Source organism: Channa argus, chromosome 22 (genome assembly GCF_033026475.1).
Source record: "Channa argus isolate prfri chromosome 22, Channa argus male v1.0, whole genome shotgun sequence".
In the NCBI taxonomy this organism is placed as follows: domain Eukaryota; kingdom Metazoa; phylum Chordata; class Actinopteri; order Anabantiformes; family Channidae; genus Channa; species Channa argus.
Genome location: NC_090218.1, coordinates 6,037,159 through 6,050,417, shown reverse-complemented (window position 1 = coordinate 6,050,417; position 13,259 = coordinate 6,037,159). Strand labels below are relative to the sequence as shown.

The window sequence follows — 13,259 nt, the reverse complement described above, 5'->3', positions numbered from 1 at the left end:
TTATACTGTATCACTTTCATTGCCGGGCAGCAGAAATGCAGGTGTCACATGATTATGAAGTTGAGTCAGTTAAATATCTTTACCAAATAGTAAATTAGTCATTAATGCCACATTTTAAAAATGCACACACTGATTACTGCTGTGTCTAAGTGACTGTGTATATTCACGATCAGGTTGTGGACTTCAAGCATGTTTTCACGTTGAAGATTTTGCAACTTATAAAAGTAGCTTCTTTAGTCTAAGGAAAAGGTGGCTAACAGGCCACCATATATACAGAAACACCAGAAAAATAAGACCTAAAACATATATATTTGTTTAAATTGGCAGGAATTTCCCCACCTCAAATGCTTCACATAGCATTATACATTTTCAGGGTTTACTACTTCTGAGCTCATACTTATTTTACTTCTCATTTTTTGTCATCTACCTTACATATGTACTAAGTCACTCCTTTTACTTGTCTGTGGACTCATCTAGTACCAAGACAAAAAAAATGTTGAAACCGCAAACTGCCCCCGACTCCCCTTCTAATACACACCTTTGCATCTATACATGCTGCCTCTGAGATTCAACAAAATGCTTTGGCTGTTACTTAAAATGCTTTAGGTTTTCAGCCGACAGCGTCTGTGTCTTTAAACCATTAAGCTTCAAATGACAGTCCCAAATTGTAAGGTGATGGACGTGTAACTCGTTAGCCCACAGTGGCTTGAACTATTTAACATTATGTATTTAACAGCTCTTCGGTGTTGACCCACACTGGTCTTGTGTAAATCATCCTCTTGTATATTTTACCCAGACTGCCACTGCCGCCTTTTTGATAATGTTTTTCTATTTCATCTTATCCTAGACATTTGGGGTGCAACAGCAGATCATTGGACCACATGTTGGCAGAGTCTTGTACCAGATGCCATTCCTGATGCAACCATTCCACAGTTTTACTGGGCTTGGGACCGGCACTCAGAAATGCACTTTTGCAACCTCAGCAGCTGAGACTGTAGGGTTCAGTGTCTTTTCCAGGGACACTGACATGTGGCCAGAAGAGGTTGGGATGCAAACCATTCTACCAACTTCTTTTTTTGTTTATTATTACTAAAACACATAAAATCATTTGCAGCCCAATTGTTCACAACCTACAGCTACATTCATCCTCAAATAAATGTTTGGTCCACAGATGCAGTATGATCAGTATGGCTACGCATAACAGCAAATTAAATGTGTTTACACATTAAGAGCCTATTGACTTTGGCACATCGTAGTTTATAACTGATTTATGCTTCAAACTTACCTTCAAACCTAATTCACAAGTACAGTCAAAGATATATCAGATATATCCTGCATTTTAGTACCTTTTATTCCTAATATTTTCACATATTTTTTAATTTACTTATCTTTATGTTGAATTTCATGTATTGCTCAACAAATAGGTTTTTAAATGGTTCAGTTTTCAAAGCAGATTAGTATATGGCTGCAGAAACAGCAGCAACAGTTCAACAAACTGTAACAGTGTTTTTACAATAAACTTTACAAAACACAGTATAGTATTTGAACATTGGTTAATTTGTTAATTCATTAGTAATATATGGGTCCAACTTATTGGTGAGCCTGTTTCTAAACCTATTGTTTTTCCAAAGTTTCCTGATAGACTTCAGCACTTCTTCTGTCTTTAAAGTGTAAATGATGGGATTGAGCATAGATGGTAAGGTGTGTGCCAAAGTAGAGTTAACTATCCTGGCATTAGGGTGGATGTAGGAGGTCATTACAGCTAAGTTGGTTCCCACAAGTGGCAGGAAGAAAATGGCCACAAGAATCAGGTGAGAAGTACAAGTTTTCAATGCTTTCAGTCGTTCTACTCCTGATGCAATCCTGCTCAGTGCCATGGCAATATAAAAATATGTTAGTGCTATTAATATTGGAGGAACAAAGACGATTGCAGTCAAGAGAACATATGCAATTATATAATTTAAAGATGTGTCATTGCAGGCCAGACGAAATACCGGTCCATGATCACAGTAAAAGCTTTGTATCACCAGTGATCCGCAGAAGGAGAGACGATCAATTAGTCCAGCCATGCATCCTATTGCAGCCAATAAAAGAACCCATCCAAGCAGCAGCACTGCAGCAGTAGCTGGTTTTGTCACAATGCTATGGTACCTTAATGGAAAGCAAATCGCTATAAATCTGTCAAAGGCCATAGTGACAAGTGTCCATGACTGCACACTCCCAAAGAACCAAACAAAGAACATATAACTTATACAAGCTTCATAGACAATTTCTCTCCTGTCAAACAAAAATGTGTCTAAGACTTTTGGGATGAGAGCAGTGCTCCCACACAAATCTGTCAAAGCCAGGCTGAAAACAATCATGTATTTAGCAGTATGAAGAGTCTTGACAAAGTAAATCACAGCTATGAGGAAACCATTCCCAACAACAGTCATTATGTAGATGAAACACAGGAAAAAATAATAAAACGTTGCATTAGGAAAATTGGAAAACCCATTAATATAGAATTTTGCAGGGCGAATAAATGTGGTATTCAGTATGGTGGCAGCTTTCTCTTCTACAGCCATGACAAATATGATTCCCTAGTTGTAAAAAGAGAAAATATCACAATAAATAATTAAATACTTGCCTGACTGTTTTAAGTAAACTTTAAAACTGTTGTAAGCAAACTGACATCAGACAATACCAAGTGAGCAGTTCCTTAAAGTGAGAACTACTGTGAGAGACCTGTTATTTATATTGTTTCACTTTCATTGCCGGGCATCAGAAATGCAGGTGTCACATGATTATGAATGAGATAGTGATATATTTTAATATCATGAATGTGCTGATGCAGTCGAGTCAGTTAAATATCTTTACCAAATAGTAAATTAGTCATTAATGCCACATTTTAAAAATGCACACACTGATTACTGCTGTGTCTAAGTGACTGTGTATATTAACGATCAGGTTGTGGACTTCATGCATGTTTTCACGTTGAAGATTTTGCAACTTATAAAAGTAGCTTCTTTAGTCTAAGGAAAAGGTGGCTAACAGGCCACCATAAATACAGAAACACCAGAAAAATAAGACCTAAAATATATATATATATATATATATATATATATATATATATATATATATATATATATATATATATATATATATATATATATATATATATATATATATATATATATATATATATATATATATATATATATATATATATATATATATATATATATATATATATATATATATATATATATATATATATATATATATATATATTTTTTTTTTAAATGGGCAGGAATTTCCCCGACTCAAATGCTTCACATAGGGATTTTTCAAATGACAGTCCCAAATTGTAATTGAACTATTTAACATCTTGTATTTAACAGCTCTTCGGTGCCGACCCACTCTGGTCCTGTGTAAATCATCCTCTTTTATATTTTACCCAGACTGCCACTTGTGCGCCTTTTTGTTAATGTTTTTCTATTTCGTCTTATACCCAAACATTTGGGGTGCCACAGCAGATCATTTGACCAAATGTTGGCATAGTCTTGTACCAGATGCCATTCCTGATGCAACCACTCCACAGTTTTACTGGGCTTGGGACCGGCACTCAGAAATGCACTTTTGCAACCTCAGCAGCTGAAGTTTTGGGGTTCAGTGTCTTTTCCAGGGACATTTTGGCATGTGGCCAGAAGAGGTTGGGATGCAAACTATTCTACTAACTTTTTTTATTATTACTATTATTACTGAAACTCAAAATCATTTGCAGCCCAATTGTTCACAACCTACAGCTACATTCATCCTCAAATAAATGTTTGGTCCACAGATGCAGTATGATCAGTATGGCTACACATAACAGCAAATTAAATGTGTTTACACATTAAGAGCCTATTGACTTTGGCACATCGTAGTTTATAACTGATTTATGCTTCAAAATTCCTAATTCACAAGTACAGTTGATCTGATAAATATTTTTAAATATTAAAAATAAATCTTTGACTGGTGAAACAGATGTGTTTACAAGTGAAGGTGTCTCATTCACATTGTAACTAAAGAAACAAACTCAGTCCACTCTGATTTTCCATCAGTGTTGAACAGTAATTCCTCTTGGCTTTACAGAGACCAGTGTCACGCTGAATCCTGCCTCCCACTGAGTTGCTAAGCAAACACACATACAACAGCACATTTCAGTTGGGTCATCAGTGTAGTCAATGACTTAACGTTTGTTAGTGACAGCTAATTGTACCTCACGCATTTTTCATTTTTACATTCAGCAGTGACTAATAGTGTGGTAGGAAACAAATTAAGACATGTTTTGTACATCACGGTAGCTGCCTCCTTCAACTTTAATTGATGTGGATTTTATGTTTTTAACCAGCGGCCCATGTTCGGATGCTTTCATGGTTAAATCATTCTAGACCGGACTGTGTACACAGCAAGAGAGGCTGTATTAGCTGAGGAGCTTGTAGCCTTGCAGAGAGGGAAAGTGTTCAAATGTGTCATCAGGCCCTGAGAGAAATTCTTACACAGAAACTGGTATTTCTTCTGTTCTGCCACTGGAGATCACTAAAAATCTTTATCTGTTCATAAAAATAAGTAATGATTTGTCTGAAATTTTGCTACATAAAATGTATAATTGTTTAAGTTAACATTTTGTGCAAATTCCAGTAACAATTTTGTTTGACTAAAATAATTTAAATGCTTTAATACAAGTCTTTGTATAAGACCTATAACATCACATCAACAAATATAATAGTGAACAGATTTAACAACAGATGTAAATAGTATTACACAATGTATTCTTGCTCTAGACTGTTACTATACTATATACACTTCTAAATCTTATATCTTTGCGTGCGTTTTCTCTGGGTACTGCAGTTGCTTTTAATTGAGAGTGCGGATGTTGTCCGTCTCTATATGTATCTAATCTTTTCAATTTATTTGTTCCAGACAACTGTGTCTGTTATGTTAAGCATCATGCAGTTTCAATAACTGCTACTCTATCAGAAAAGAAAGCAAATGGGATGCTACAACAAAATAATAAAGCAACACAATACTAGTACAAAGTTACTTAATTATACTGTTCTAACATGTTTTAATGTGTCAATAAAGCAGCAAAGATAAAGTCATCTTTTTGGACCATGGGGTATTTCCAAGCCTGTTGTTCCTGCAGAGTTTCCTAATCGAGTTCATCACTTCCTCTGTTTTTAAAGAGTAAATGATTGGATTAAGCAAAGCTGGTATGGTGTGTGTCAAAGTAGAGTTGGTGATCCTTGCATTAGGGTGGATGTAGGAGATTATTGCTGCTAAGTTGGTTCCAACAAGTGGCAGGAAGAAAATAGCCACAAGAATCAGGTGAGAAGTACAAGTTTTCAGTGCTTTCAGTCGTTCAGCTCCTGATGCAACCCTGCTCAGTGCTATGCCAATACAAACATATGTTAGTGCTATCAATATTAAAGGAATGCACATTGTTACAACAAAGACAAGATTTGCAATTATGTAATTTAAAGATGTGTCATTACAGGCCAGACGATATACAGGCCCATGATCACAGAAAAAGCTTTGTATTAATAAAGATCCACAGAAGGAGAGACGATCAAGTAGCTTAACAGCAAATGCTAAGAGACTCAAGGAAAAAACCCACACAAATAGTAGAATTGAAGCAGCAGCTGGTTTTGTCACAATACTGTGGTACCTCAAAGGAAAACAAATTGCAATAAATCTGTCATAAGCCATAGAGACAAGTGTCCATGACTGCACACTTGCAAACCACCCAACAAAGAACATGTAACTTAAACAAGCTTCATAGACAATTTCTCTCCTGTCAAACAAAAATGTGTCTAAGACTTTTGGGATGAGAGCAGTGCTCCCACACAAATCTGTCAAAGCCAGGCTGAACACAATCATGTATTTAGGAGTATGAAGAGTCTTAACCAGGTAAATCAAAGACATTAGGAGGCTGTTCCCAAGGACAGTCATGATATAGATGAGACCCAGGAAAACAAAGTAATACTTCTCATGAGGCATGTTGGAAAACCCACTGAGATAGAATTTTGCAGGACGAACAAATGTAACATTCAATATAGTGGCAGCTTTATCTTCTGGGCCCATTACAAGATTCTCTCCACTCTCCACTCACCCCAACCAGTCAAGGTGGATGGCTCCCCACTGTGAGCCTGGTTCTGCTGGAGGTTTCTCCCGTAAAAGGGAGTTTTTTTCCTCTCCACTGTTGCCTAGGGCTTGCTCAAGAGGGTTAGTTGGGTTTTCTCGATGTCTTTGTAGTGTTGATTGTCTTAAATAAAGTGCCTTGACATAAGTTTGTTGTGAACTGGAGCTATATAATGAAAGTCGAATTGAATTGTAATGGGTATTTCTGATATTTCTGAGAAAATCAAGTATTACGTTCCCCTACACTAGCTGTACTGTAATGTGAGAGATGTGTCCTTTATATTTAATCCCTTTCACTGTGGAGGAGCACAAATGCAGGTAGCTGTCACGTGGTCCTTAATTAGTAGGTGGGTCTTTTTATCTTATGATCAAGTTTCACATTATAGTCATGAATCACTAGGCAATATTTGCGAACGCTGAGGTCTTTAAGGACAACAACAAATACTGTCAAATGCAGATCATTTTTCTCTTCACTCTGCAGGTCTTTATTTTCCTGTTAATTATATATTTAGGTGGACTTTTTCCTCACTATGTGCAATATCCCCTCCTCTCTCCATTTTATATTGGAAATATGTTCCTGCACTTACCTGAATGTGGAGAGGTGCAGAGGAAGCAACCACTGCTCAGTGCTAAAGCAATACAAACATATGTTAGTGCAATTAGTATTAAAGGACTGCACATGATTAAAATGAAGAACTGCAATTATGTAATTTAAAGATGTGTCATTACAGGCCAAACGATATACAAGTCCATGATCACAGAAAAAGCTTTGTATCAATAAAGAGTCACAGAAGGAGAGACGATCAAGTAGCTTAACCGCAAGTTAAGACTAAGAGACTCAAGGAATAAACCCACACAAAGAGTAGAATTGAAGCAGCATCTGGTTTTGTCACAATACTGCGGTACCTCAAACGAAAACAAATTAACAAAAAATTGGCCTACAAAGGTAAAGAGCTGCTGGAATTTCTGGCAAGTACTTGTTGTGTTGTAGAATCTACTGATGAGCTAAACTACAAAACCACATCTATACTGTATATATACCTGAAATTGTGCCTGGTAATCAAATTTTTCAAATTAAGACATTTTCCTTCTCTGAGGTACATGAGGCCTTATAAGACTAAATGTAAGAAAATAGTGCAAATGCCTCCTCTTTAAAGCTTATGCATATTTTTACAGTAGTTTAACTAAATTTATTTTAATAATTGTAAGTATTTGTATAATACATCTATCCCGTTAGAATTGAATATTTGTGCAATATATACTATATTGTATGTATAATAGTATAATTTAATTTGAGTTTCACCATGTAACATGTTGAAATGTTAATGTCAATGTTTTAAAATGTTTTTATTTAAAATTGTTATCAATATGCAATTTCCAAGTTTTGAATTTTCCAAGTATCCAAAAATAAACTGTTAAATGTAATAATTTCTAATATGTTAAAACATTTACATAGTTATATATATTTAAAGATTTAAATTTTATTTTATATGGATTTTAAGGCAATGTATTAAATATACCAAATGCTAAAAGGGAGCCTTTATCCTCAAAGCCTGTTATCTCAAGCTGTGTACGCTTACAACATATTCAAATCTTTGATTTTATTTTGCATGGTAGATTGGTTTCTGCTTCTACAATAGTACAGTAAGTACAGGAAATGACAGGATACCACATCATATCCACAATATAGAAGTAAAACTGTAGTACATATATAATAGTAAAAAGTTGCACAGCACATTAATTCCATTTCAACACTTTTTAATGTGTTAACACCGGCGATCATGTGAGCATCTTTTTGCATGATATTATTTTCTAAGCCTGTTTTTGAAAAACCGTTTTATACACTTTAGCACTTCTTCTGTTTTTAAAGAGTATATGATGGGATTTAGCAAAGCTGGTACGGTATGTGTCAAGATAGAGTTGATAATCCTGGCATTAGGATGAATGTTGGAGGTCAATGCAGCTAAGTTGGTTCCCACAAGAGGTAGGAAGAAAATAGCCACAAGAATCAGGTGAGAAGTACAAGTTTTCAGTGCTTTCAGTCGTTCCACTCCTGATGCAATCCTGCTCAGTGCTATGGTGATGCAAACATATGTAAGTGCAATCAATATAAGAGGACAACACATTACTACAATTAGGACAACATATGCAATCATGACATTTAAAGATGTGTCATTACAGGCCAGACGAAACACTGGTCCATGATCACAGAAAAAGCTTTGTATCACCAAAGATCCACAGAAGGAGAGACGATCCAGGAGGCCAACAACAAGTGCAAAGAGACTAAACAAAAAAACCCAAGCATACAGCAGCATGGCAGCAATAACTGGTTTGGTCACAATACTGTGGTACCTTAAAGGGAAGCAAATCGCAATAAATCTGTCATAAGCCATAGTGACAAGTGTCCATGACTGCAGACCTGCAAAGAACCAAACAAAGAACATGTAACTTAAACAAGCCTCATAGACAATTTCTCTCCTGTCAAACAAAAATGTGTCTAAGACTTTTGGGATGAGAGCAGTGCTCCCACACAAATCTGTCAAAGCCAGGCTGAACACAATCATGTATTTAGGAGTATGAAGAGTCTTGACCTGGTAAATCACAGACATTAGGAGGCTGTTCCCAAGGACAGTCATGATATAGATGAGAACCAGGAAAACATAGTAATATTTCTCATGAGGCATGTTGGAAAACCCACTGAGATAGAATTTTGCAGGACGAACAAATGTAGCATTCAATATAGTGGCAGCTTTATCTTCTGGGCCCATTACAGATTTTTGTTTCCCTAGCACACAGGGAAAACTGCACAGTATGAAACACTGGACAACATGGTTGACTATTAACAAACTCACGTCATAGAAATTTAAGTTTTACGTTCCCTAAACCAGCTGTACTGTAATGTGAGAGCTGTGTCCTTTATATTTTATCCCTTTCATTGTGGAGGAGCACAAATGCAGGTAGCTGTGTCACGTGGTCCTCAATTACCCTGTGGGTCTCTTGATCTTATGATCAAGTTTCACATTATAGTTATGAATCACTAGGCAATATTTGCGAATGCTGAGGTCTGTAGGGACAACAACAAATACTGTCAAATGCAGATAATTTTTCTCTTCACTCCGCAGGTCTTTATTTTCCTATTAATGATATATTTAGGTGGACTTTGTCCTCACTATGCTATGCTATGTCACTATGCTGTGCTATGTCCCCCCACCCCTTTTTTTTTTTTATTAGAAACATGTTCCTGCACTTACCTTAATGTGGAGAGGTGCAGAGGAAGCATCAAGTGACACAGCACTGGCAGCAGTGCAAAAGTATTTCCTTCTAAAAGTGTTTTGAGCGAGGCTCACCATTCTGACCAATCAGAAAACAATGTCTGCCTCTTTAGTACATTTATCAGAATTCTTATTTATTGTAATTTAATAACTATGATTAACTCAATGGCTGTAACATGAGGCATATTAGAAAAGCCACTGAGGTAAAATTTTGCAGGGCGAACAAAAGGAGCATTAATTACGGTAGCAGTTTTCTCTTCAGGGCTCATTATCTGGATCCCAAGATGTCCAAAGAAAATAACAAAGCATATAATAAGGAATGATAGAGCTGACAGATGGGAACTGTTGGAACCAACCTGACACCAGGCCATATACTATGTTCCCTAAAGTCAGTTGGTTTCAAACATCTTTCATATATATTGTATTCCTTATATTGCAGCAGAGAAACAGGTCAAATGGTCATTAATTAGATCTGTTACTGTCTGATAGTAAATGTCATGAGTGTGCTGACACGATCAACTCAAAGTCAGATCTTTAACAACATAATCATCCTCTACAGAGAGTAACAGATACAACAACAGTATTATGAGTAATTAAGGAATAAACTGTGACAAAGAGGTTATCCTGGATTTTCTTTAGATGGTGAGTAGAGGGGGAGGGCTGTGCAAGTGTGCAAAGCAGCAGCATACAAGCACTTGTGCAAAAGAAGTGTAAAGATGAGCAGAAAATGTATTGAATTCTGCCCAATTTTAGCCCCAAACTGGTGGCGTCCAACTGGTTTTAGAACTGGGTCAAATTTTGGCCTGACTGCTTATCATTTGGTGTGCAGTGTGAGCAGGCACCAGGTGGCTGCTTAATGACCTGAACAACCAGCGATACTCCTCAATAACTGGCTGGATTTCTGGCATGTCAGGCATTTTGGTAAGTTGTCTTGCAGCATGAGCCGTTCTACAGTCTGATTTTTGGCTTGCTGTGCACGGGATAGTATTTTACAGTGTACTTATATTTTACATAGCATTTAGCAGGTACAAAAATTTATACACCCCTGTTAAAAAGCCAGGTTTTGGAGATAAATCTGTGCAATTCGATTAAAAAGAGGGGAAAAATCATTGAAGGCATCTAATTTTTGGAAGGTATCAGTCAGGATCACACCGCCAAAAAGTGACTTTACTAAGAACTGGATAACCGTGTAAAATGAATAAAAACAAGAAGAAAATTGGTAGGGAGCCTTTCAAGAGGCCTACAACAATTAAAGAGCTGCTGGAATTTCTGGCAAGTACTGGTTGTGTTGTACAATCTTCCGCTACTGATGAGCTAAAGTACAAAACCACATTTATGATAATAATAATAATAATAATAATAATTCATTTTATTTATTCAAATTTTTCAAATTAAGACATTTTCCTTCTCTGAGGTACATGAGGCCTTATAGGACTAAATGTAAGAAAATAGTGGCAATGCCTCCTCTTTAAGGCTTATGCATATATTTAACAGTAGTTTAACTACAATTATTTCAATACTTGTAAGTATTTGTATAATACATCTATCCCGTTAGAATTTAATATTTGTGCAATACATACTATACTGTATGTACAATAGTATAATTTGATTTGAGTTTCACCATGTAACATGTTAAAATGTTAATGTCAATGGTTTAAAATGTTTTTATTTAAAGTTGTTATCAATATGCAATTTCCAAGTTTTGAGTTTTTCAAGTATCCAAAAATAAACCTTTATATGTAATATTTTAAAACATTTACATATTTATATATATTTAAATATTTTAATTTTATTTTATATGCATTTTAAAGCAATGTATTAAATATACCAAATGCTAAAAGGGAGCCTTTATCCTCAAAGCCTGTTATATCAAGCTGTGTACGCTTACAACATATTCAAATCTTTGATTTTATTTTGCATGGCAGATTGGTTTCTGCTTCCACAATAGTACAGTAAGTACAGTAAATGACAGGATACCACATCATATCCACAATATAGAAGTAAAACTGTAGTACATATATAATAGTAAAAAGTTGCACAGCACATTAATTCCATTTCAACACTTTTGAATGTGTTAACACAGCGATGATCATGTGAGCATCTTTTTGCATGATGTTATTTTCTAAGCCTGTTTTTGAAAAACTGTCTCATACACTTTAGTACTTCTTCTGTTTTTAAAGAGTATATGATAGGATTTAGCAAAGCTGGTACGGTATGTGTCAAGATAGAGTTGATAATCCTGGCATTAGGATGAATCTTGGAGGTCAGTACAGCTAAGTTGGTTCCCACAAGTGGTAGGAAGAAAACTGCAACAAGAATCAGGTGAGAAGTACAAGTTTTCAGTGCTTTCAGTCGTTCCACTCCTGATGCAATCCTGCTCAGTGCTATGGTGATGCAAACATATGTCAGTGCTATCAATATAAGAGGACAACACATTACTACAATTAGGACAACATATGCCATCACACCATTCAAAGATGTGTCATTACAGGCCAGACGAAACACTGGTCCATGATCACAGAAAAAGCTTTGTATCACCAAAGATCCACAAAAGGAGAGACGATCCAGGAGGCCAATAGCAAGTGCAAAGAGACTAAACAAAAAAACCCAAGCAAACAGCAGCATGGCAGCAATAACTGGTTTGGTCACAATACTGTGGTACCTCAAAGGGAAGCAAATCGCAATAAATCTGTCATAAGCCATAGTGACAAGTGTCCATGACTGCAGACCTGCAAAGAACCAAACAAAGAACATGTAACTTAAACAAGCTTCATAGACAATTTCTCTCCTGTCAAACAAAAATGTGTCTAAGACTTTTGGGATGAGAGCAGTGCTCCCACACAAATCTGTCAAAGCCAGGCTGAACACAATCATGTATTTAGGAGTATGAAGAGTCTTGACCCGGTAAATCACAGACATTAGGAGGCTGTTCCCGAGAACAGTCATGATATAGATGAGACCCAGGAAAACATAGTAATATTTCTCATGAGGCATGTTGGAAAACCCACTGAGATAGAATTTTGCAGGACGAACAAATGTAGCATTCAATATAGTGGCAGCTTTATCTTCTGGGCCCATTACAGATTTTTGTTTCCCTAGCACACAGAGAAGACTGCACAATATAAAACACTGGACAACATGGTTGACTGTTAACAAACTCATGTCAGAGAAATTTAAGTTTTACGTTCCCTAAACCAGCTGTACTGTAATGTGAGAGATGTGTCCTTTATATTTATCCCTTTCATTGTGGAGGAGCACAAATGCAGGTAGCTGTGTCACGTGGTCCTTAATTAGCCTGTGGGTCTTTTTATCTTATAATCAAGTTTTACATTATTGTCATGAATCACTAGGCAATATTTGCGAATGCTGAGGTCTGTAGGGACAACAACAAATACTGTCAAATGCAGATAATTTTTTCTTCACTCTGCAGGTCTTTATTTTCCTATTAATTATATATTTAGGTGGACTTTGTCCTCACTATGCTATGCTATGTCACTATGCTGTGCTATGTCCCCCCACCCCTTTTTTTATTAGAAACATGTTCCTGCACTTACCTTAATGTGGAGAGGTGCAGAGGAAGCATCAAGTGACACAGCACTGGCAGCAGTGCAAAAGTATTTACTTCTTAAAGTGTTTTGAGCGAGGCTCACCATTCTGACCAATCAGAAAACAATGTCTGCCTCTTTAGTACATTTGTCAGAATTCTTATTTATTGAAATTGAATAACTATGGTTAACTCAATGGCTGTAATATGAGGCATATTAGAAAACCCACTGAGGTAAAGTTTTGCAGGGCGAACAAAAGTAGCATTAATTACGGTAG

The 13,259-nt window shown here is 36.2% G+C and overlaps 4 protein-coding genes across 4 annotated transcripts; all 4 read right to left on the bottom strand.

The window, feature by feature from the left end:
- Positions 1-1,553: 1,553 nt before the first annotated feature.
- Positions 1,554-2,567, bottom strand: LOC137108202 (olfactory receptor 51E2-like). Its single transcript, XM_067492565.1, has one exon. The coding sequence runs from the start codon at positions 2,565-2,567 to the stop codon at positions 1,554-1,556; it is 1,014 nt and encodes a 337-aa protein (XP_067348666.1).
- Positions 2,568-5,100: 2,533 nt separating this feature from the next.
- LOC137108201 (olfactory receptor 8G17-like) lies at positions 5,101-6,108 on the bottom strand. Its single transcript, XM_067492564.1, has one exon. The coding sequence runs from the start codon at positions 6,106-6,108 to the stop codon at positions 5,101-5,103; it is 1,008 nt and encodes a 335-aa protein (XP_067348665.1).
- Positions 6,109-7,970: 1,862 nt separating this feature from the next.
- On the bottom strand, positions 7,971-8,933 carry LOC137108200 (olfactory receptor 1-like). The gene has a single exon (XM_067492563.1). The coding sequence runs from the start codon at positions 8,931-8,933 to the stop codon at positions 7,971-7,973; it is 963 nt and encodes a 320-aa protein (XP_067348664.1).
- A 2,619-nt stretch (positions 8,934-11,552) lies between these two features.
- On the bottom strand, positions 11,553-12,515 carry LOC137108199 (olfactory receptor 1-like). The gene has a single exon (XM_067492562.1). It carries the CDS (start codon positions 12,513-12,515, stop codon positions 11,553-11,555), a length of 963 nt encoding a protein of 320 aa, XP_067348663.1.
- Between the last annotated feature and the right edge of the window lie 744 nt (positions 12,516-13,259).